This window comes from Acinonyx jubatus, chromosome B4 (genome assembly GCF_027475565.1).
Source record: "Acinonyx jubatus isolate Ajub_Pintada_27869175 chromosome B4, VMU_Ajub_asm_v1.0, whole genome shotgun sequence".
NCBI lineage: Eukaryota > Metazoa > Chordata > Mammalia > Carnivora > Felidae > Acinonyx > Acinonyx jubatus.
The window spans coordinates 73982438-74008287 of NC_069387.1; the positions used below are offsets into that span (position 1 = coordinate 73982438).

Below are 25850 nucleotides of genomic sequence, written 5' to 3' on the forward strand. Positions count from 1 at the left end.
TTGAAATCCAAACTAGGGAGTTTGGCTTTTTCTCTAAGCAGGTCATACAGTAGATCAGCTCTTGTTTTACAATCATATGTGGCAGATTCAATTCCTTGCTGTTCAAAGAACTGAGCAGTGTGGGGATCTAGACAAGTTCTAGGATCACTGGGCTTAAATGTTCTCACCTATGAAATAAGTTCAGTCTCTTCCCTCACCATCTCCTGTACAAACACACACACAGCAGAAAACACGTGCGGAGGTCATTTGTACAAGATCAACAGCTACGCAAACACAACTTTGCTATCATTAATCAGTTAATGAACCGTCGGTGGGTTTTGAAGAAGGGAGTAAAAACCCAGGTAATAGATGTGAGCAGAGATCTGCATCAGCCTCTCCAAGACATCTTCTGGAATTCACCTAGCTTCGGGATTGTGTAATTTAGTCGTGGGACAGTTCTCTGGTAGGCCTATGTAGTCGACCATACCCCCACACATTAGCTTTATTAGGAAAAAGTCCAGTGGGGCTGATCCAGAGCTCAGAGACAGCACCGCAGAGAGCCAGGGAGGAGAAGGACTCCATGGAACCATCGAAGGCAGATATGAGGGCTATGAACATGAAGATCAGACCAGGCAGGAGGGCTATATAGGGAAAGATACAGGGAATGAATAACAAAGAATAATACCTTCAGCAAACTGTTATGGAAAGAAGAAAATTTAATGGTCTTCCTAAATTTTCTCTAAAGAACAGTGACCATAAATGGCCTCAGGGAATCACAGCCGCATCACAGAGTTCATTCTCCTCGGGCTGTCTGCTGACCCCCATGTCCAGGCTCTGCTCTTTGTTCTGTTCCTGATGATTTACCTTCTGACACTGCTGGGGAACCTGCTGATCATACTCGTGATCCATACAGATTCTAACCTCCACACACCCATGTACTTCTTCCTCAGCCACCTCTCCTTCCAAGACCTCTTCTATTCTTCCGTCACTGTGCCCAAGCTGCTGGAGAACCTCCTGTCTCAGAGAAAAGCCATCTCAGTAGAGGGCTGCCTGGCTCAGGTATTCTTTGTGTTTGCCACTACAGGGATTGAGGCTTGCCTGCTCTCAGTGATGGCCTATGACCGCTATGCCGCCATCTGCCACCCTCTGCTCTATGGCCAGGTGATGAGTAAACAGCTATGTGAGAGGCTGGTGTGGGGTTCTTGGGTTGTGGCCTTTCTGGATGCACTCATGAACATCCTCCTGGCTTTGACTATGGACTTCTGTGATGTTCAAACCATCCACCACTACTGCTGTGAGCTGCCTTCCCTCTTCCCTCTCTCCTGCTCTGATGTCTCCACCAACTCTGCGATGCTACTCTGCTCTGCGCTCCTGCATGCCATTGGGACCTGCCTCTTGATCTTTTTCTCTTACGTTCGCATTGTCTCCACCATCCTGAGCATCGGCTCCACCTCAGGCAGAAGCAAGGCCTTCTCCACCTGCTCCTCCCACCTCACTGCAGTGAGCCTCTTCTATGGCTCAGCCATTTTTCGCTATCTCATGCCAACCTCGGGTTCACCTCTGGAGCTGATCCTCTCCATACAGTACAGTGTAATCACGCCCCTGGTGAATCCCCTCATCTACAGCTGGAAGAACAAGGAGGTGAAAGCAGCTCTGAGGAGAATGACGATAAAATATTTACAATGTCTCAGCACAGAAGAGATATAACATGAAGAAAACAGAACAGAACCGCAGCAAGAAATCTCATGACTGACATTAAGTTCCTGATTTCCTATTTTGTCACATGTTGCAATATGCATTGCTGATGCTCCCTTTTGAAAAATCACCAAGGAAAGTGCTGGAAGCTATTTTGCTTGCCATGGCTCAGAATCAATCCTATTCAGACACAGAGCACGTAAATCAGAAAACCTCAGCTTCACAGTTTTAGTTAATGACATGTCAAGTCATGATTCACATTTTTGAAAATCATTCAAATTGGGATGGACCCTGAAATATTTGCATCCTGAATGTTTAATTTGAATTAATGTGCCTGGGGAAAGGTTTTATAGGCATAAAAGATCCTGGATCTCTGAGAAAGGGAAAACAAAGATTTGAGCTTTGTGGGGGTGGAGGAAAGGATAATGAATGGGTGGTGGTAAAATGTCTCGAAATAGGCGGAAAGAAAAATGTAGCCAACAGAGGCAAGTCACAATTTACCAGGTATACTAGTTCTCTATTGCTTTCTATTATTGTCATAATAAATTAGCAAAACTTTAGCAAATTAAAATAACGTCCGTTTATTACCTTCCGGTTCTCTAGGTCAGAAATTTGGGCAGACTCGACTGGGTTCTCTGTTTAGGGTCTCACAGGTCTCACAGAAATCAAGCTGCTGCTGGGTTGGGCTCTTGTCCACAGGCTCTGGAGAAGAATCTGCTTCTAAGCTCATTCTGGTTGTTGGCAGAATTCAGCTCCTTGAAACTGTAGGTCTGAGGTCCCCATTTCCTTGCTGGCTGCTGACAGGGGGTCATTCCCTCCTTATCAAGGCCCCTTCACTTCTCACAGGGCCCTCTCCATTTTCAAAACAGCGCATCGCCTACCTCTCACGCTCCAAATCGCTCATTTCCCCTCCCGCTTCCATCTGGAGAAAACTCTGCTTCTAAAAGGCTCCTGTGATTAGATTAGGCTCACCTGTATAATCTCGTATTTTAAGGTCAACTGATCTGGGACTTTAATTACATCTACGAAATCCCTTCACAGCAGTCTCTAGATCTGGGTTTGAATAACAAGAGACTGGGAATCTTGAAGAGCCATCTTTAGAATTCTGCCTTTCACACCAAGTAAACATATAAACATAACACTCCTACCACAAGAATAGCTCATAAAAGGGATCAAAGCTAGAATGAAGTGGACGGAAAGGGAGGGGTGAGAGAAGGGAGAGAAGTGGGCAGAGCAAATAGTGCTTCATAGAGATGGGGAAAGAGTCAGCCTGGAGAGGAGATCATTGAGAAGCTCTCAAATGTAGAACATCTCCTTGTCCCAGAATATGTATGGATATAGGGAATTCACTGCGTCGATGCCTGGGACTGATAATGAAGAAAGGCTTTGGCCCAGGACTTTAAAATGAAACTAGGGGCGCCTGGGTGGCTCTGTTGGTTAAGCATCCAATTCTTGGTTTCGGCTCAGGTCATGATCTCACAGTTCCTGGGATCAAGCCCCAGGTCAGGCTCCACATTGTCAGCCTGGGATTCTCACTCTCTCTCTCTCTGCCACTACCCCACTCGTTCATGCACTCTCTCTCTCTCTCTCTCTCTCTCTCTGAATGAATGAATGAATGAATGAAACAAACTAAAATACAGACATAAGTTCCTACCCAAGGCTTATGATGACCTCTTTCCATTTGGGAGGACCAAAAGCCCTGTCTGTGGTCCTTCTCTCTCTGCACATCTCCCACTTCTTTATGTCCCGGTGCCCTGAGACTGCCCTTGCAGAACTCCACAGGCTTTCCACCTAAAGGATATTTGTCTAAGCCATTTTAGCCAACTATCAATTCTTCTTGTAAAACGTTTTATCCCAATCTATAATTATCAAACATTAGATTTGCATATAAGGCAAACATGTTTCAGCCCATTTCAACATTTTGTTTCATTTTCAATCTGTTCTGTTTTGCTTCTTGCTTGAGTACTAGAAATAGTCTTAACTGCATTAATGTCCAAAATAACAATATTTTATAACAACCTCGGCAGAGAAGTAACATAGAACCACTAAGGAACTATAAGGTATTCATGACTACCTCTTGTCTTGCAGCGCACAAAAGCATAGTAAGAGTTAATATGTTAACAAAATTTTGAAAAGAGTACACACTTGCATGGAAGAGCTCACTACCTCGTGCAAACAGTGCAAAGAAAATGAGTTTTATTTTAATGTTTATTGATTTTTGAGAGACAGAGCATGAGCAGGGGAGGGGCAGAGAGAAAGGAAGATACAGAATCCGAAGCAGGCTCCAGGCTCTAAGCTGTCAGCAAAGAGCCCAAGGCGGGACTCAAACCCACATACCGTGAGATCATGACCTGAGCCAAAGTCAGACGCTTAACCTAACAGACTGAGCCACCCAGGCACCCCATGAAAGCGTTTTATAACCTCCTTCTGAAAACAATCTGCATATGCAAAAGCATTTTTTCTAAGTTACCATGCCACACTCCCCAAGGACATCACATTTGGTTTTATTCAGTACTTTAATGTGCTTTGATATGTATATGTGTAATGTATATTTGATGTCTGCAAAAGCCAAGTAAATTTTAAAGATCTAATTGGCTTTTGGGGCACCTGGGTGGCTCAGTTGGTTAAGCGTCCGACTTCGGCTCAGGTCATAATCTCACCGTTTGTGAGTTTGAGCCCCGCATCAGGCTCTGTGCTGACAGCTTGGAGCCTGGAGCCTGCTTTGGATTCTGTCTCCCTTTCTCTCTGCCCCTGCCCTGCTCATGCTCTGTCTCTATCTCCCAAAAATAAATAAATGTTTTTTAAAAAAAATTTTTTTTTAAAGATCTAATTGGCTTTATTAATTGATTTATGAATCAGGCAGCATCCTATCAGCCAAGTAGAGGGGAGCTCCAAAGGGAAGGTTTTTAAAGGTAGAGAGGGAGTGGAAAAAAGGAAATTATTAGCAAAGAATCCATTGTTTTAGGCAAGGTTGCCCTCCTAAGGGGAAAGCTAGGATGTCTTTCAGTAAATTTCCTAGTGCTGACCAGGAAATTCCCACGTTGACTGGTTAAAGGTTACATTTCTGAGGGGTTGAAACTGCAGGAAGATTATTAAGTCTTGGTTTACTGACTTGGGGCCTTAAGCTAAGTGATGCCATTTGGGGCCTGTGATTTTCTTTGTAACACACACACACACACACACACACACACACATTTAATGAGCACTAAATATACATTTAATATTATAACTGTACCAAATAGTAATTGTGTGACCGAAACCCATGTTTGGCTGCCCGTCCCTTGAAAGGCCAATTAATACTCAAGAGACAAGTTTTGACTGAAAAGGAATATGAGCTTTATTCGGGAGGCTGGCCACCTTTGGGGAAGGCAAACTCTTGTCCGAAGGCCGACTTGTCCGAAGGCCAGGGTTTCTGCCTGGCCCAGAGATCTTTAAAGGGGTTTACTCAGTTCAGGGAGTGCTCTGGTCTGTGACATTTCTTTATTACCTGCAGACTGGATGATGCCAGCTACAGAGCTATCTCGGTGCTTGGAGGTTGTGCAAGAAGTTCTATCTAGTTCCTTGTGCCCGGGGGAGGATTGTGCAAAAAGGTCTGGTTCCTTGGTACCCAGGGGTGGTTGTGCAAGAGTACTCTGTTCTTTCTGCAAAGGAGGGCAAGGTCTACAGATGCGCAAAGGGAGGTTGGTAAAGTCATTTGTGTGACCTTGAAAAAGAAAAACATTTTGCTACAAGATTGCTACTGGGCTAATCAGAAAGCCTGTGAGATTTCAAACAGACTTTCTGGCCTCTGTGACCTGGGAAAATTCTGGTCTTTCATTCCCCAAGGCCAGTGGTCTGCAAATCTCAAAGAAAGTAAATTAGTTTTGTCACTGATCAAGTGAGCAAAAGAGGGGTGTGTTAATTTGCTAACCCTTAAATTAACTCTTATTTTTTTTAGTTTATTTTTTTTTTCTTGAGAGAGAGAGGGAGAGAGCAGGCTCCATGCTCCTCGCAGAACCCGACACAGGGCTCAATCCCACAACCCTGAGGTCATAACCTGAACTGAAGTTAACAGTCAGACGTTCAACCAATTGAGCCACCCCGGTGCCCTGACCCTTAAATTAACCCTTAACATTGGCTGGAGTGCTGTTACAATTGTAACGAATGATAGATTTGCTAGCCTTTTAAAAGAATCTTATCTAGCATGCTAAAAAAAAAACAAGACAATATTAATAATATACTGCTTCATTTTATATCTTAATTTGGCTGTTTGAAAATTTTTCTTATAAGTAGGGGAGAATGTAGTGATTAAAACAAAGGGATCGTATCGTAACTGTGTTCATTATTTTCTCTTTCCCTCTTCCCGAATTCTCAAGATTAGCATTTCTTAAGATTAAAAGAAAAAAAGCTTATTAATTCCTTAAACACTGTATGAATCCAAGGTTTCTAAAGTCAGTTGAAATATTTATACCTGTAGGAAGGAAAAAAATCTTTTTCTTCCACCCTTTTAAGTTCATGACTGGGACTCCTGGAACGAAAGACAAACAAAAGGGAAGCATACAAATTGTCTCTTCTTTTTCAAGTTTTTATTTAAACTCCAGTGAGTTAACATACAGTGCAATATTAGTTTCAGTGTAGAATTTAGTGATTCAGCACTTACAACGCCTGGTGCTCATCACAACCCATACAAATTTATTTAAGTTTTGTGTGACATGGGAATCTTCATAAGAAAATGAAGACCAGAAAAAACAGTTAAACTCAAGTGGGATATTTTCCCAGGTTTACTGAGATATAATTGAAATATAACATTGTATAAGTTTAAAGTATATAACATATTGATATAATAATATACTTATATACTGCAATTTGTTTTTAAATGTCTCTTTATTTTGAGCGAGAGAGTGACCATGGGAGGGGCAGAGAGAAGGAGAGAGAGCAGGCTCCACGCTCAGCGCTGAGCCCAACACGGGGCTTGATCTCACAACCACAAGATCACAACCTAGTGAACTAATATCGAGAATCAGACACTCACTTAACCAACTGAGCCACCCAGGCACCCCTGTTTGTTTTAGATATATACTGCAATTTGATTATCCCCATAGATTAGCTAACACCTCACAATGGGAACATGTTGATCAAAACGTACAACCTGTTTTTATGAAAAAGACTGGAAAGTCATGGAAAGATGGGATAAGACAAAGGTGAGCTAAGTATGGTAAGTGCAAGTGAGGAGAATGGGGATGGGTAGTTAGCAAGGCCTGTTCAGATTCCTCTCTGTGTCCCTTCACTTTAGAAATAAGGACGCCCCTTTCCTCCAGGTATAGGGAGGGCACCTCTTACGTGAGAGTTTTATGATCTGTGTCAGGGGAAGATCAGAAAGTCCTTCCTGCACCTGCCATTTCTCAAATTCTTTCAGCATGAAATATTCAATAATCCAAGGTGCTACATTTGGGGAGAGTGATTTCATTCTAGGCCATAACTTCAACACAGAAGTTCCAAAAGACCATACCAAATCGAATCATCTGAAGTTTTTACAAATTTCAACTTGTCTAGTTAATGAATTTCAAATTGGGCTTCAAGCTATGACTTCAGGGAATAAAGGACATTGGCTCCTTCATCTCCTAGGCTGCCAGGCTCAGTTCACCAATTACTGACTGCCTCATCTATATATACCCTTCTCAAGGGTTTTATGTGAGAATCACTCACCTCCCGGATTCTCCTATGACAGTATTTAAAATCAGAGAGGAAATTAAATAAAAAGATGCCCGTGTGGTGCGGCCTATGACCACTGGAGGGAAGCTCTTCAGTTTTTGTTGAGGATTTGATAGTCTTACCACCTATCGAGTAGGAGAGAAAAGGAGGAGCAAGACAGAACTCAGAAAATGCTGGTCTTGAAGCTTCTACCTTTAAGAGTAGCTCTGGTATAATCAGTTTTCTGCTCTCACTGTGACTTCCAAACAGGAAAAAAAAAAAAAAAGGACTGATTGCCTTTCCTGTAACTAGGCTACAGAAACATTTGTTCCCATAGGCATAGAGATCATCCCAGTCCAGATGAGATCTCATCATGAAAAGACCAAAGCGACAGGAAGTCTGAATCACAAAAAGCCTGGAACTCGGTAATGTCCGCTCTGATTGCTCTTCTCTCCTTCCTGGTCCCTATCTTCCCTCTCCTAATCCAGCTTTCTTCTCTTCTCATTAGCTTTCTGTTTGCTGGAGACTGAGCTTCCTGACCCAGAAATCACTTTTTCCATACACTGGGGCCTTTGTCCCATCCAGCTACATGAGAAGAACTCTCTACCCTCAGTGAGTTATGCTGAACATGGGGGTCTGGCATGTCTCGCAACCTGGCTTCAGAGTCTGCCCTGGCCTGGGCTCTAGCAGTTCAGTGAAACCTGGGACCAGCAGGTGGAAGCACAAAGGTCAAGGTGGATGGGGCTAGTAGCGAGTACACACCAGAGTAGATCAGAGTAGACAACAGATAATGGTCACCCTGAGAAAACCCTCTTCTTCTAGGATGCCAAACCACATCTACTATAAAAAGTTCATTTTTTTTTTTCGTTTACTAACTCCCCTTGACCCCAGTAAATATTTATGATGTGAAGCACACAGAGAAAGGGTCAGGAGTCTGACCAGGTTTGAGGGAAAATATCTGGATTCAAAAAGTTCCTTTTCAGTTCTCTCCTACATTCATCCCTCCTCCACAGCCCTGGTGTGAGTCTAGACATCCAAAGATCTTTATACCATTTGCCACTCAGTAACCAAATTCCTACCCCATCCCATCTGCATTTGGCCATGGAGAACATCCCCACATTCGGTGAATGAAAGAAACACTGGACCTCTCTCTCTTCTCATTCTCAATAATCCACCAATCCCAGCATTTGTTTAACTAACATTTTAAAAATTAAATATATGTGAGTCTAACAAGACTTTAGGTACTTTGTATTATGCTATGTGGCTCCTTCACCAAGGAGTGACCCAAGATACCCATCCCCTTAGACAGGATATGACAATGTCATATGCAAAGTTCCTGAGCCCAAATTCCAACTGACTCTTACTATCTCTATGATCTTGAGAACGTTACTCAACTTCTCTGTGTCTTAGCTCCTCATCTGTAAGAAAGGTATGTGTCAGGGCTGTTTCATAAACAAATAGAATCACCATACACAGAGGTGCCTGGGTGGCTCAGTCAGTTAAGCATCTGACTCTTGGTTTCAGCTCAGGTCATGATCTCACAGTTCGAGAGTTGGAGCCCTGTGTCAGGCTCTGTGCTGACAGTGTGGAGCCTTCTTGGGATTCTCTCTCTCCCTCTCTCTCTGTCCTTCCCTGTTCATTCTCTCTCTCTCTCTCTTCTCTCTCTTCTCTCTCCCTCTCTCAAAATAAATAAATAAATACACTTAAAAAAATGAAGATAGAGAAAATATTCATTGGAAAGGACTTGACAAACTCAGAGATGAGAGAGGCTCTTTAAAATGGACTCTTTGTCCTGAAAGTTGCTCTCATTGTTTGCTGAATCAGAGTTAAATTGGGCCATCCTAACACTACAGATCCACCTATAGGACAGACTGAGCTGTCATCTAGATCTAGCTTCTAAGTGAGACTCAGAGTCTTGGGATCTTTATGAATGTTTAATATTAATATGAATTATGAATGTTTAATATTAATAGTGGAAAAAAGACATCTCTACTTTTTTGTCCAAGTAAAGAAAATGACAAAGACTGAAAACTCGGCTAGTTTTTCAGGATTTAACTTTTTGTTGTGAGTCCTCTGGGCAATACCAACATCAGACTCTGGTGTCAGAACAAAGCTAGAGAATAAAAGGCAGACTAAGAGGTCAAGGGACTGGTCAGAAGAACATGTGAAGATACCAACCAAGGGGTGTTTAATAAAGAAGCAGGACTTGAATGTAGAGTGCTATATCAAGTTTCAAATGAAGCATAAGGAACTAGTCTAGAAAGATAAGTCATCCCTGGATACTTGATAAGACTGACTTAAAATCTAGCAGAGAAATGTGCATGTATATAGCAGTTCAACATAAGTATCTGCAATGTGGCTTTCTCTAAGTCCAGCATTACCTGACGTACAGCAGGAAATTCATGAGTGAATGAATGGAGCTTTGGATGGACAGATGGAAGAAAGATCAATGAATAAATGTGTAGAACTTAGAAGGCTAAGTTAATGGAAAAGATGTATTAAAGAACGAATGGATAAACTAAATAAATTAATGCTCAGGAAAATGAATGAATGAACAGGTAATGTCATGTTAGGCTTTCTTATAGAGTCTGAAATGGGATAGCAGGCATGGAATATGTTAGGTACACCAATAGTTGCTCAAAACTGAGACAATCTATACACCCACTGCAAACACACATATACACATGTGCCATTTCTTTGCTTCCCCCTCTGTTGTCTTCTTATTGCTGGATCCTTATCAAGCTTACGGGTCTGAAAATTTTTCTAAAGAAGATTAGCTAACGAGTCTGTCCAATTCACTTCATGGCTTTCTTTTTTCATCCAACAACAACTGCTAAAACATCCACCGTATGTGCTTCTCATTGGGCCAAGTACTATGATAGATACCAAGTAATGTAGAGCATAATTACCCTCATCAAAGAACTATATAGTGTCATTGTTTGGTGGGGGGAGGAGAAAAAGAAATAAAATGACATAAATATTCGAACCACTAACTGCCAAAATAAGATGGTGATTCAGCAATGTCATAAAATGAATAGAGTTGTTTATGGTGAGTTAATGACTTAGCACAGAGCGGAAGCATATCAGGTGAGATCCTCCTCACCTGAAGCAGATGGTGAGGATTACACGAAGTGTTATGGGGCAGGGCCTGGGAAAGATAAAGAGGAGGAATCAGGATTGGGTCAGAAAAGCCTTCAGGCTGTGATTCAGATGTGACACCAGCGACGGGAAAGAGGGAAGACCAACAGAATTGTCTAGGAGAGCTTCAGACTGCAGTACGGATCTGACAAATATTCATCCAAGCCAGTGGGAGATCGGAGCAACGACCTCCTTGTAGAGAAGGCATGCTCATTCACTGCCTCCCTGCAAACAGTTTGGCCTCTGCTAAAGCTGTGGTTAATCTCAAATGTCCTGCAACTGGGTGCTGTCAGTTAATTGCATCCTTCACAGCTGAATGTTAGGTTCTTTCTTTAAGGTAGACCTTTCTTTAAGAAGTGCTTTAAGGAGCACTTCCAAGGCTGCCACCAGATGAGAGCTAGCGTCCTTAAGAAATTGGCAAGAAACAGGGAGGCAGAGGTGCCAGATAAGAATAATGAAGACCCGGGTGAAATCCTGATGTAGCCACTCATTCACTCGGGGAAGGCAAAACACTCACATACTCCTGATTCTAGATTTGAAAAATTAGTATAGAATGACCTATCCAGAATTGTGAAATGAATTCTCACTTAATTGTGAAATTAAATGAGAAAAATGTCACAATTTTAAGAGTGCCAAGGACATATTAGGCCCTCAATTAAAAAAAAAAAAATATATATATATATATAGCTATTTTTTATTATCATTATGTACTGTGGGAGTTCAAAGAAGCAAATGATCACAAAGGATCTCAATAACAGGTCAAAATTAAGATGGGAGTAAAACAATAAATAAGATTTCAATTAATTACCTAAAAGGCATTTCCAGTACAGCAGATGTTCGAGTAAAAGCTGAGAGAAAGTTATTCCTGTGGGTGCTCAGGAACAAGTACATCTGTCTGTCCACAGCATTGAGACCAAAACAGTTAAGACCAATTTTAATGTCTAAATGCCATGTATGATGGAGAATTTGAAGGCAGGCTTTAAAGGAAAGTCACTGTAGGAAAGAAAGGCTAGGTATACAAGTTATGGCCTTGGACAAGTTACATAATTTATGATACTCATTTTTCAGTTTGCAAAAAAGGAGTCAGCAATAATTTCCCTTATTCTTTTGTCCTACATCCAAAACTCACACACACACACAATCATTTTTTAATCTTGTTCCAGAGGGTCAAATTAACAATATATGTTAATGTGTATCATCAACAGTAAAAAGTTGAAGAAAAACAAAATGATGCTACTAAGCAGTTATGAATCCTAGGAGGGTTTTGAAATGAGGCAAGAACATATTGGAGAATAGAGGAGAGGAGGCAAATGTTGAAATATCCCCCTAGCAACTCTGCTACAATGCATAAAACACACACAGAATACTGCTGACAAAGAGCAGTGCTCAGTTGAAGGAGGCGGAATAAATTAGTCATCAACTAGGTCTGAACAAATTTGCAAATTCCCCCAGCCATCTTTTAAAATTTTTTTAATGTTTATTTATTTTTGAGGGAGAGATAAACAAAGTGTGAGCAGGGGAGGGGCAGAAAGAGAGGAAGACACAGAATTTGAAACAGGCTCCAGGCTCTGAGCTGTCAGCACAGAGCCCGACGCGGGGTTCAACTCACGACCCGTGAGATCGTGACCTGAGCCGAAGTCGGACGCTCAACCTGCTGAGCCACCCAGGTGCCCTATCCTCAGCTGTCTGTAGAGTAAAATAACAGTGGGGTGCCTGGACGCCTGGGTGGCTCAGTCGGTTGAGCATCCGACTTCGGCTCAGGTCATGATCTCACGGTTCATGAGTTGGAACCCCGACTAGGGCTCTGTGCTGACAGCTCAGAGCCTGCTTCGTGCCTGCTTTGGATTCTGTGTCTCCCTCTCTCTCTGCCCCTCCCCCCACCCATTCTCTGTCTCTCAAAATAAATAAACATTAAGGAAACATTTAAATAAATAAATAAAGTAGAATAACAGCTATATGGAAATATCACAGTGAGTTTGAACCGAACCCTAGAAGGGAAAGGAGGGATTCCAGATAGTCAATAAGGGCATACGTGGAATCTAAATAATTAGGAAGGAGTATACACATAAAAGTGGGTCCCTACCTCTGTAATTGGGTGTAATCAAGAGAAGTTTCAAGTCCATGCCTGTATTTACTTCTAGGAAACGCGCTCTTTAGATGGCCTTGAGAAACCACAGCACCATCACTGAGTTCATCCTCCTTGGGCTGTCGGCTGACCCCGAAGTCCAGGCGCTGCTCTTTGTGCTCTTCCTGGGGATTTACCTCCTGACCATGATGGGGAACCTGACGATGCTGCTGGTGATCAGAGCTGATTCCCAGCTCCACACACCCATGTATTATTTCCTGAGTCATCTCTCCTTCCTGGATCTTTGCTTTTCTTCAGTCACTGTGCCCAAGCTTCTGGAGAACCTCCTGTCTGAAAGGAAAATCATTTCAAAAGAGGGCTGCCTGATTCAAGCTTTCTTTGTGTTTGCCATTGGAGGAACAGAAATTTTCCTGCTGTCTGCCATGGCCTATGACCGCTATGCTGCCATCTGCCACCCTCTGCTCTATGGCCAGATGATGAGCAGCCAGCTGTGTGTAAGGCTGGTATGGGCTTCATGGAGCCTGGGTTTCCTGGATGCAGTTATCAACATCCCCCTGGCTATGAACTTGAACTTCTGTGAAGCCCATACCATCTCCCACTACAGCTGTGAGCTACCCTCTCTCTTTCCTTTGTCCTGCTCTGATGTCTTCAGCAATGTCACTGTCCTGATTGCTTCCACACTCTTGCATGGCTTTGGTACATTCTTCCTGATCTTCTTCTCTTATGCCCGTGTTGCAACCACCATCCTGAGCATCAGCTCCACCACAGGCAGAAGCAAGGCTTTCTCCACCTGCTCCTCCCACCTCACCACAGTGAGCTTCTTCTATGGATCAGCTTTCCTTCGTTATCTCGTGCCAACTTCAGGCTCGCCGCTGGAGCTCATCTTCTCCATACAGTATGGCACAGTCACTCCCCTAGTGAATCCCCTCATCTATAGCCTGAAAAACAAAGAAGTAAAGGCGGCTCTGAGAAGAATGTTGGAGAAATGTTTGCAATGGCATAAGTATCAGGCTACAAAGAGATGATGAATTAGGAAGGAACTACAGGCTTCAGGATATCTGGTGGGTTGACACTAAAACCTTCTGATGGCCCACTGTTTTAGATGCTAAAAGGTGTCACATAAAAGCTTAAGAGACACAAAGATACCTTGAGGGTGAGGTCAGGGTAGGAGAAGGTGGTTCAGATTAAATCCGGCTCAAAGGCAGATCAGTGGAATATATAGTCACCTTGATTAAAAGTTTTCTTTAATCATAATTTATTTCTCTATTGTTTCATTGACACTGAGTTTAAAAATGTGTGTGTATTGGGTTACTTTTTAGAATTAAATGTACAGAAAGTCACTGAAAACCATGAGATTTCACCAAAACATTGAACCACGGGGAAAGAACAGTTACAGACTTGGTGTCTGTGGTGATATTTGGGCTTCGTTTGGCAAGCCCTTGCTAAAATTCTGGACAGCACAAGCGACAGGTCAGTGGTGATACCAAGAACTCTATTGTTACTTTGGAGTTGAAACATGAGGGAAAATGTGGCTCATTCCAGGGTAAGTCAGGAAAATTTAGACCTCTGCTACGATTCACCTCCTTTAAGCTTTATTTTTTCCATCCAGCCTACTTGGGGAATGCAAGGGATTTTAGTCAATTGTTCTGGAATAATTTCCTTTTCATGTATTTTAGCATGGGTTTATGAAATACGCAGTGTGTGTTACATAATTCACCACATGTGTACCTTCTGAGAAATTTTTCCATGCTATTTATGATTTTTCTCAAAATAGATTAAACTGTAGTAACTTATACTCATTCAATGTTATTTTCTGTACAGCAATACTGAGACACCTAATAATGCATGTTATTGACGAGGGACAGAAGCAGGAAAATGTTTAGGCTTAGCCCAGATTTAGGCTGATTTATAGTCTGCGCAGTTCCAATAAGGATCAAATATGTGCTGATTGCTACATTCTCTAAGGGTCTCACAACTGCCTGTATATTACTGGTAGTTAATATCGAACTGAATGATAAGCACCAGAGGAATCTTGCAAAAGTAGTTTTGTGAGTAGAAATTAGAAGAAATTTGTAATCTGATACTCCCTGCAAGCCCTCTACCCTTTGATTCTAAGCAGATAACCACCAGCCTCACACAGCAAAAGTGTAGCTTTTTCTGCCCATGGGTCCCGTCCCCATGCTGCTGAAATAAACTTACTAAGTTGCACCATACAATGTCTCAAGAATTCTTTCTTGACCTGTGCTCCACAACCCCGCATCATTTTGATGAATGGGTTAAAACACTTCAGTTCCATTTTACTTTGTTTTTTCAATAACATGTTATCATAAAACATTATCAGGTACCGAATCATGCACTAATTAATAACACATCTGTATTTCCAATTTTTTAAGTTATAATAAGAAAGCAGATACATTAAAGAAAAGATGATGATTATCAAAAAATAATTCCATCACCCATATTTAGGTATATTTTCTTCTAATGTCTCTTATACATAAAAATTTTATTTTTTTAATGTTTATTTATTTATTTTGAGAGAGAGAGAGAGTGCAAGCAGGGGAGAGGAAGAGAGGGGGGGTGGTGAGAGAGAATCCCAAGCAGGCTCCACACCATCAGCACAGAACCTGACATGGGGCTCCATCTCACGAAGCCATGAGATCATGACCTGAGACGAAATCATGAGTTGGATGCTTAACCGACTGAGCCACCCAGGCACCCCAAGATTTTAATGTAATCCATTTATTGGGCAGGGCCAATTCCATGGCAAATATACATGAAACTTCTTTTTTCCATTTCTTTAGTTCAACTGTGCTGTATAATCTCCATTTCCTTCCCCACCCCATCTGTCAGCTTTTCCAATTCTTCTCTTTCTGGCTCAGACAGGCGTAGAGGAAAGATCAGCAAGTCTACTGCTGAAGCAGATGTCTAACAGGAATAAGATCACAGTATATTCTGCTTGCAGGCATTCTGTTTTTGTGAGTTCTTCTCTCAAGAGCCCATTCATTTGGATTCCACAAAAGAAAAGCAATCCTACTTGCCCCATGAGAAAGGAAGGAAACGACTTCTCACCACAAATACTAAATTCCCAATAAGGCCAATGAAATGAACACCCTCCCCAATTTGTTCCCAACCCAAACATTTTATATAGCCAGGGAAGGAGGGGGTTGGGAATAACTAGTGATCGCATCATAGGTTCTGCTATCTCTTACTAAGCCTTGAAAAGGGTCTGATGCCATTATTGGTAGATATTATCAAATGTAGGGTATTTATGTTGTGGGAATATAAACTGTTTCGGCCACTATGGAAAACTATATGAAGATTCCTCAAAAAAATTAAAATTAGTTCTACCATGGGGCACCTGGGTGGCTCAGTTGGTTAAGTGTCTGACTTCAGCTCAGGTCATGATCTCATGGTTCATTGGTTCAGGCCCCACATTGGGCTCTGTGCTAATAGCTTGGAGCCTGGAGCCTGCTTCGGATTCTGTGTCTCCCTCTCTCTCTGCCCCTCCCCCGCTCATGCTCTGTCTCTCTCTCTCTCCCTCTCTCTCAAAAATTAAAATAAATATTAAAAACTTTTAAAAAATAGGTATACCATATAATCCAGCCATTTCACTTCTGCATATACACCCAAAGGAAATTAAAATAAGATATGAAAGAGATATATGCAATCCTGTGTTTATTGCAGCATCATTCATAATAGCTAAAATATGGAAACAATCTAACAGCCCATCAAGAAATAAAGGGATAAGGAAGGTGTGGTGTAGGTATACAATGGAATATTATTCAGCCAAAAGAAAGAAGGACATCCTGCCATTTGTAACAACATAGATGAATCTTGAGCGCTTAATGCTAAGTCAGACAGAAAAAGACAAGTACTACATGGTATCACTTATACATGGAATCTAAAAAAAGCCAAACTCATAAAAACAGAATAAATGGTGGTTACCAGAAGATGGGAGGTGGGGAGATAGGAGAGATTTCATTTAAAGATACAACCTTGCAACAAGTAGTAAATAAATCCTAGAGGTCGAATGCACAGCACAGTAAATGTAAGCAACAATATTGTATTATAATCATCAAACTTGCTTAGACACTAGAACCTGATTATTCCAACCACTAAAAACAAATTATAATTATATAACATGACAGAGGTGCTAATTATCACTACAATAGCAATCATATTATATAAATGTATCAAATTAACATGGGGGTGCCTGGGTGGCTCAGTCGGTTGAGCGTCCAACTTCAGCACAGGTCATAATCTCGCAGCTCCTGAGTTTGAGCCCCACGTCGGGCTCTGTGCTGACAGCTCAGAGCCTGGAGCCTGTTTCAGATTCTGTGTCTCCCTCTCTCTCTGTCCCAACCCACTCGCATTCTGTCTCTGTCTCTCTCAAAAATAAATAAACATTAAAAAATTAAAAAAAAATTAACATGTTGTTCATCTTAAATTTACATAATGTTATATGTCAAATATATTCCAATTAAAAAAAAAAACTCACAGAGAGCATATCTGTGGTTGCCAGAGGCCAGGGGGTGGAGGGTAGGCAAAAATGGGTGAAAGTGATCGAAAGATACAAACTTCCAGTTATAAAGTAAATAAGTCCTAAGGATGCAATGTACAGCCTGGTAACTATAATAAATAATACTGTATTGTATATTTGAAAATCACAGAGAGTAAATCTTTAAAGTTCTCAAGGAAAAATTTTCCTTCTTTCTTTCTTTCTTTCTTTCTTTCTTTTTCTTTTTTAGAGAGAGAAAAAGAAAGTGCCAGTAGGGGAGGGACAGAGGAAGAGAAAAAGAGAGAGAGAGAGAGAGAGAGAGAGTGAGGATCTCAAGCAGGCTCCATGCCAAGCATTGAGCCCAACACAAGGCTCAATCATATATATATATATATATATATATATATATATATATATATATATATATTCCTTTTGGCTAACATTTGTTGAGGATATATATATAGAGAGAGAGAGAGAGATTTAAAAATCCTTTTCCTATCCTTCCTTCTCCAGTCCCTACCAGCTTAATAAAAGTTCTTTTAGGCTTTAAATAATTGCTTTAATTCAGAAATTTCAAATACTCCCCTGTGCCTCTTACTGTTTACCTTCCTAGTCAGCTGGAAAGTGTGTTAATTAGGAAGTCCAGAACTTGGTTTCAGACTAGACTTCAGAGAATACAAAGCATTGGCCCAGCTTCCCCTGGGTGCCAAACCCAGCCCATGGCTGCATAAGCATAGACAGCCTCTGATTGGTTTTATTAGATTGTTCTTTACTTAAGAAGTATTTTTAAGATAGTATTCAGAATCGCAGAGGAAGTAAACGAAGAGATGGCAGGTTACTAGATCTGAGATCATGTGAGGAAGTTTTAATGAAGTTGGAAATATGCTGGTTGGAAATATGAGCTTCTTTATAGATATTGTTCTTGTCCTTCCACAGAGTGGCCTGCACTGTAGAATGACACCACTCTATGTTAAGGTATTCAGGAAATAATCTTGATATTCTGGCCTCCTCAGTGTTCCTAAAGTTTGAACCATTCAGATGCCTAATACCCACCGACAACAAGAAGAAAAAGCTATCTGTTCTGTCAATAGTCAGACTCCGGTGACATAGGTTCTCTTATGGGGAGAATTTACCAATGATGTGTCTACCTGAACGGGAAAGCCGGAACACACAGGAGCTGCCTCCTCCAGGAAAAGCCAGGAGCATGGTAATATCCTCCAACATATCTGATATCCCTCTACTTTTTCTTCCTAGAAAGTTCTATATGTGTTTTAATTTTGCTCACCATTCTCCACCTTGACCCCATCTCCCAGAACCTCCTGATACATCCCACTAGTGCTAGATCCCGAGACGCCTGTTCAACCCATTCCTCTTTCCTGAGCTTGTGGTGGAAACTTCCCACTCCTTGGTAGGCCACCTCCTCCTCAAGATTGGCCCCTGAGGTCTCTGTTACTGAAAATGTTGTGTTTGTCCCAGCTGCCTTGGACACGACCTCAGAAAGATCTCTCTTCGCTCCCTCATGACACTGGTGACAGGGACATCTCACAGCCTAGGCATAAATCCTTTTATGCATCAGGATCCCAAAAGATTGCAGAAAGCTGACACCTGAAATGAAATGAGGGTAACAGAAATAGATGCTGACTTGCTGAAGCTACTTATTCCCCTGCTTGCACAGAACTTCTCTATTCGTACTTTTTTCTATTATTGGAACAACTTTCAGATCTAGCCACCACTGTGACAACGTGAATAGTATGACACAGTACTGGAGAGGACAGGTATGAGAACAGTCTCAAGTGGGTTACACTGACCTTTGGCTCCCTCCTGCTTCCAGCACTGATATCTTCCTCTCCTTTCAAATTACTTCTCATGCGCAGAAGGTCAGAACATGGCACCCAGCCCCAGGAAGCCTCAAGCCACTTGGAAACTGACCTTCCAAACACATCCTTCATTCACTTATTCTTTCCAAACAAATCCAAAAACCAGTGTGGGCAAGCGTTGTCTAGAACACTTGTGAAATCCTCTTATTTACATATTTTACCCTTTCAGCCACCCCTTGTTTGATTTCAGTCCTTTGTTCTCACCCACGTATAAATCTGACATGAGTCTCTCTTATGTTAGTATGAAATAAAGCCAATGTCTTTCATTTTAAATAGTGAATGAAATACTCATTTCCTGTTTAAAAATTGATTTATTTTCATGCCTGGAATGTAATCTAGAATTGAATAGAAGACTTTGTCCTCGGTCATTAAAGAAATCCCTGTAATCAGTTTGAGTTGCTGTTTAGGATGGTGAGGAAGGTGAGCTCCTTTTTTGTGATATCCCAAAATCATATGATACAAATAGCTGCTACCTTCATCCACACATAACGTGGATGTTAGCACATTAATAAAAAATACTTTTTTCAAAAACGCTACAGTCTTCTTAGATGGACCCTGAACTCCCCAAAGATACTGTGGTCAGGTACCGTCTTGGGAGTGAAAGCAGAAAGATGGAAACAGTTTTCAGGATAGCCCTACCCACAAAAACTTGTTGCTCTCCAAATCTTTGATAAGCATAGAACACACTTATCATTCCACTTCACTTGAGAAGATTCCGAGTGAAACGTTTGCTTTCAACAGTGTTTACAATTTTATGCATGCAGGATCCTCAAAAGTAAATTCCCCAGCTGTTTATGCTTCACCACCACTGGATCTAGCTGAAGTCACACCAAGGTAAACACTGCACTGTTGGCCCAGGCACACAGGGAACCTAGACTTGGGTCTAAGATGAGCTTGAGCTTGGAAATAGTAGGATTTGAGGGGAGGCTGGAAGTCACATGAAAATTTGGGTCAGTGGAATAAAGGAGAACATGTGAAAGCAGAACAATGTAATCAAAGACACAAAAATAGACCTTTCTAGTATCAAAAGGGGTGAAAAAGGCCAAAAGATAGAGTAAGACAAATGAGGAAGAAGTCTAAATGTCAAGGCAGGAAAAGTGGTCTTTGTTTCTAGATGCTGGGATGAGAATTAGGAAAAAACTACAGAATCTATTTCCTGGCTCTCCTACTTGTTCTCAATAGGGCTCAGTATCATATTCCTCAGGGGTAACATGGGATAAATTTCTATGCCTAAAATACCCCATAAAATGGCTGTGAGAACGAATAGGATTTTTTGTATATACTCTGTCTACAAAAAAAAAAAAATACTATTAAAGTTTATTGTGCTGTTTAGGAAGTAAGAAGTCTTGGATTATTTTGAACAAGAAGAATGAAGAAAGGAGAAAAGGCTTAAAACATTCGCTGTAGATATGTCATAATATGGCTTTTGAAACAAGATGGTAAGGATTTCTGAACTTTGGAGCATGCAGTGAAAACTGAATAACAATTAATGTGTAAGCCAGGCAGCAATACTATTTATCCAGCAAATCCCTGTGAAACAAGAATGGAATTCTCTAAACTACGTGAATACTAGACAAGAAAGGATAAAAACTCTTCCTGAGATACAATGAGGGCAGCCTTGAGATACTGAGCACAAGGTCAAGCAAAGCAGAGAGGGAGGGATGTATAAGAAGACATGATGATGCCCTAAAAACTGGGAACAATCATAGATGATATCACCCCCTTTCTATTTTATTCCAGGGAAATCCCCTCCACAAATGGCCTGGAGGAACCACAACATCATCACCGAGTTCATTCTCATGGGGCTGTCCGACGACCCCCACATCCAGGCTCTGCTCTTCGTGCTCTTCCTGGGGATTTACCTCCTGACCGTGATGGGGAATCTGATGCTGCTGCTGGTGATCAGGACCGATTCCCGCCTCCACACGCCCATGTACTTCTTCCTGAGTAACCTGTCCTTCCTGGACCTCTGCTTCTCTTCTGTCACTGTGCCCAAGCTACTGAAGGACCTTCTGTCTGAGAAGAAAACCATCTCAGTGGAGGGCTGCCTGGCTCAGGTGTTCTTCGTGTTTATCACCGCAGGGACTGAAGCCTTTCTGCTCTCGGTGATGGCCTATGACCGCTATGCCGCCATCTGCCACCCTCTGCTCTACGGCCAAGTGATGAGCAGCCAGCTCTGTGTGGGGTTGGTGCTGGCCTCATGGGGCCTGGCCTCTCTCAATGCATTTGTCATTGTGCTTTTGGCTATTAACCTGGACTTCTGTGAGGCCCAAACCATCCACCACTACACCTGTGAGCTGCCTGCTCTTTTCCCTCTGTCTTGTTCTGATATCTCCATCACAACCAATATCCTGCTCTGCTCCAGTTTACTGCATGGGCTGGGAACCTTCCTCCCAATCTTTTTCTCCTACGCCCGTATTATCTCCACCATCCTGCACATCAGCTCCACCTCAGGCAGAAGCAAGGCCTTCTCCACCTGCTCCTCCCACCTCATCGCAGTGATCCTGTTCTTTGGCTCAGGTTTTCTTTGTTATCTCATGCCTCCCTCGGGTTCCTCTTTGGATTTGCTCCTCTCCTTGCAGTACAGTGCAGTCACACCCTTGCTGAATCCCCTCATCTACAGCCTAAAGAACAAAGAGGTGAAGGCAGCTGTGAGAAGGACACTGGGGAAATATCTCTAATGTAGTGAACAAAGACACACTTACTAAGCAAAAATCACAAAGACTGTGTTCCGTTGCATTCTCCTTTTGTTCCCACCTCTTCCCACACAGTGTCAGATAATTTGGAAGAAAGACTCTAGAGCTTGTCTGAACAGAGCTTGCCTGTTCTTCAAAGGCAGTAGTTCTTGATTTGGGCTCCTCTTTTGGAAAGGCTGCTCTGTTGGTTGGAAGAGAACGCGAAGACAATTTTCCACAAAACAGATCAATAAGACAAAATAATTAGGTTGAAAAGATACGATGGTCATTTCAGGAGATTCGGCATCTGACTGAGGAGTCGCAGAAAGAATTGAAAACAAGGGAGGAATGGGGCACCTGGGTGGCTCAATCAAATAAGCATCCGACTCTTGATTTAGGCTCATGTCATGATCTCAGGAGTTCGTGAATTTGAGCCCTGCGTCGGCCTCTACACTGACAGTACAGAGCCTGCTTGGGACTCTCTCTCTCCATCTCTCTCTTTGCTCCTCCCCCATTCATGCTCATTCTCTCTCTCTAAAAAAAAGGGGGGGGGGATTTATTACACAGAAGATAACTTTTAACAAATACCAACTACTTTTAAGTTTTTTTAAACAAAACTTGGGTAAAAAGAAAAAAAACTCCTATGTTAACACTGCAATCAAAACTCTATGTAGAATATTATGCACATGAGAACATTATATACTAAAGTTACAAAATAATGCCAGTGCAACCATTATCTTTATCTATCCTTATATTGATTCGTGAATAAACAAGAAAAAAAATTAAGTTTCTGAAAGCTCATATCCAAGCATTAGAAAATAACAAAACCTAACATAAGGAAAGGAGGATAAAAGAACTGAAAACACAAATTAATACGTCAAAAAACAGAAAAACAGACTTGAGAAATAAATCCAGGCTCTAGTCATTCAAAAAAGATCCATAAAATTTGGAGCACCTGGGTGGTTCAGTCGGTTAAGTGTCCAACTCTTGATTTCGGCCCAGGTCATAAACTCACAGTTGGTGAGTTCGAGCCCCACATCAGGCTCTGCACTAGCAGGACAGAGCCTGCTTGTGATTCTCTCTCTCTCTCTGCCCCTCCCTTGTTCTCTCTCTCCCTCTCTCTCTCTCTCTCTCAAAAATTAAACTAAAAAAAAATTTTTAAATCTATAAAATTTGACATAACTCTGTAGAATATATTCAAGAAAAAAGAAAAAGAAATCAATAATACATTGACATAAAGAATAAAAATTATAATGAAATACTAAGATTCATCCCAATAAATTTGAAAAGCAGGCTTTTGTCTAATTTTAAGGAATATGTAACTCAAGAAAAAGAAAATTGAGCCATTAGATGTATAAAAACAAAAAAAGTCAAAGGATTAGCTCGCATGGGCAACAAGCAGGGATAGTTTTTCAGGTGAGTCCAAACTTCAATGTTATATGCATTTTTTAGAGTACAGAATAATACGGAAAATTGTCAATGCATTTTCAGAGCTAAAGCAACTCTGATTCAAAACCTAAAAAAATCATCATCTTCTGGGGCACGTGGGTGGCTCAGTCAGTTAAACACTCAATTCTTGATTTTAGCTCAGGTCATGTTCTCATGGTTCATGAGATCAAGCCTGCATCTGGCTCTTCTCGAACAGCATGGCATCTGCTTGGGATTCTCCCTCTCCCTCTCTCTCTGCCCCTCCCCTGCTTTTCTCTCTCTCTCTCGCCCTCTCTCTATCTCAAAATAAATAAATAAAAACCTTAAAAAATTTTTAATTATCATCCCCTAATGAATACATAGACAAAAATTCTGAATGAAATATTAATCCATTGAATCCAACAGTATACTGAAAGAATAGCAATCTAAATAATAATCATGACCAAATAAATTTTGCTATTGGTTTGACTTCTCAAATCAATAGCTTAGAATGAGAATAATCATATTCCACCTGAATAGCTTCTTAACAGGTATAAAAATAAAATTCTACGATCATTGTGACCCCAAATATTTAATAATAAAAACTCTAATGATTCTCTCTTTCAATAAAACATATTTAAAATTAATCAATATTGAACCACATGTTTCAAAATAATAACAGATAATATCAGATTGAAGAAATTACAGTTTAATAAAAGAAACAACATGGGGCGCCTGAGTGACTCAGTCAGTGAAGCATTGGACTTTGGCTCAGGTCATGATCTCCTAGTGCATGAGTTTGAGCCCCGCATCAGGCTCTCTGCTGTCAGTGCAGAGCCCGCTTCAGATCCTCTGTCCCCCTCTCTCTCTGCCCCTCCCCCATTCTCTCTCTCTCTCTCTCAAAAATAAATAAACATTTAAAATATAAATAAATACAAAGAGAAGAAAAGAAACAATACTACCAGGGAGCCTGCTGGCTAAGTCGATTAAACACCTGACTCTTGATTTCAGCTCAGGTCGTGATCTCACAGTTCATGAGTTTGAGCCTCATGTCGGGCTCTATGCTGACAACACAGAGCTTGCTTGGGATTCTCTCTCCCTCTTTCAAAATAAATAAACATTTAAAAAATAAGAAGAAGAAGAAACACCACTCATATTACTTAAGAAGATTATGCAGTTTCCCTCCAATACAGTGAAACGAGAGTAGAATATGACATTCAAATTGGGATGGGAGGGATCCACAAATATTCAGAGTCGCTAATGATTATCTACCTGGAAATCTAAGAAATCTCATTAGAAATGAGAAATTACTGGGGCTCTTGGGTGGCTCAGTTTGTTGAGCTTCTGACTCTTGATTTTGGCTCAGGTCATGATCCAGAGTCATGGGATCAAGCCCTGAGTCCCTTTCCTCGCTGAGCATGGAACCTGCTTACAATTCTGTCTCCCTCTGCCCCTCTCCCTGCCTCACACTCTCTCTCTAAAAACAAAAGAAATGAGAAATTATTGGTATTCTAAGAGAGTTCAGAAAGGCAAACAACTTTGGAATATTCATGCAATCAGTAGTTTTTCTATACATCCACAACATTAGTTAAACCAAAAAAATGTATCTTCCAGAAAAATATCCATTCACTATGGCGAGAGAAATATAAAAACTTCAGGATTAAACTCAATAAGCATTCAGAACCCATACGAACGAAGCAACAAAACTGAACTAAATGTCATAAGAGGTGCTTAAATCAGCGGAGAAAGTATTCATTAGGCATGCTTTCATCTTCAAGTAACCAAAATGTGATTAACAATAACATAAACTGTAAAAAGATTTATCACTGAATTAGCAATAGGTCTGGAGATGGATGGTTCCAGAGTTAGTTGAGTTGCTCAATAGAACCATCCATGACTTGGGTTCTTTCCATCCATCCACTGTTCCATCTTCATGCTTTGGATTTCATCCTCAGTCTTGTTATAGGGTAAGCCTTGAGAGCTGTTATTTTTTCTCTTTTGGAATGCAAGGGTCTGACTTAGGCTTTGGTTGCCCAGGCAACTTGAATAGACACGATTAGGTAGAGAGATCTTGGTTCATGCCCATAACTGACCATTTGAGCCTCTTGTTTTCGTTTTGTTTTTGTTTTTTCCTTCTTAATAAATCCTTATTTTTTCAAAGTTTCCTGATGGTTGTCTCTGAAGGGCGTCTTGCAATCATAACAAGAACCACAAGGGCTGCCCCGTCATAAAATTCATTTGGAAAAGGGAAATTGTGGGAAGCTCACCCAGACCCAGGCATTTTTAGCTGACAGTTTAACTATCCATAGGCTGAGGCTGGCCCTAAACACTTGCCCAGGCAGCTTCAGTTCTAGACATCATGGTCTTCTAAAACACAGACCAAAGCTAAAAGAAGGAAAACTATTACTTTAGTCCATCCTTGAACTTTACATAAATGAAACCATTCTAAACGCTGAAAATTTAAAATACTTGGTCTTCAATCCTGATGAGGAGGTGGTTAGCTTCCATCTCCTTGCACTTCTGTTTTGCTTTCCATATCAGGCAAAAGAACAAGAAGTGCTGTAATTTTTGTCTCTCAATTTACAAAGGAATGTTCCCTAGGTGACGTCACCTTCAGCTTTGCTACTTACAATTATCTATTTGCATGACCTTGGGGAGCCTGTTTGCATGACAATTGTCTCTTTGTACCACCTTGCTGCTTACAAGTGTCTACAGTATTTGCTTGTCTATTGCATTAAGAGGTGTTGGATTTTACAATCCTGAATAAACTACAAGGAAAAAGAAAATAGAAAAAACAGCAATAAGAATTGGTCAAGTCCCCAGAG

At 41.2% G+C, this 25850-nt stretch overlaps 3 protein-coding genes across 3 annotated transcripts; all 3 read left to right on the forward strand.

The window, feature by feature from the left end:
• Window positions 1–697: 697 nt before the first annotated feature.
• LOC106969336 (olfactory receptor 8S1-like) lies at window positions 698–1906 on the forward strand. Its single transcript, XM_015065847.2, has one exon. The coding sequence runs from the start codon at window positions 739–741 to the stop codon at window positions 1684–1686; it is 948 nt and encodes a 315-aa protein (XP_014921333.1). The 5' UTR covers window positions 698–738; the 3' UTR covers window positions 1687–1906.
• Window positions 1907–12608: 10702 nt separating this feature from the next.
• Window positions 12609–13739, forward strand: LOC106969335 (olfactory receptor 8S1-like). The gene has a single exon (XM_015065846.3). The coding sequence runs from the start codon at window positions 12640–12642 to the stop codon at window positions 13591–13593; it is 954 nt and encodes a 317-aa protein (XP_014921332.1). The 5' UTR covers window positions 12609–12639; the 3' UTR covers window positions 13594–13739.
• Window positions 13740–19503: 5764 nt separating this feature from the next.
• LOC106969362 (olfactory receptor 8S1-like) lies at window positions 19504–22142 on the forward strand. The gene has a single exon (XM_027036009.2). The coding sequence runs from the start codon at window positions 20653–20655 to the stop codon at window positions 21622–21624; it is 972 nt and encodes a 323-aa protein (XP_026891810.1). The 5' UTR covers window positions 19504–20652; the 3' UTR covers window positions 21625–22142.
• Window positions 22143–25850: the final 3708 nt, after the last annotated feature.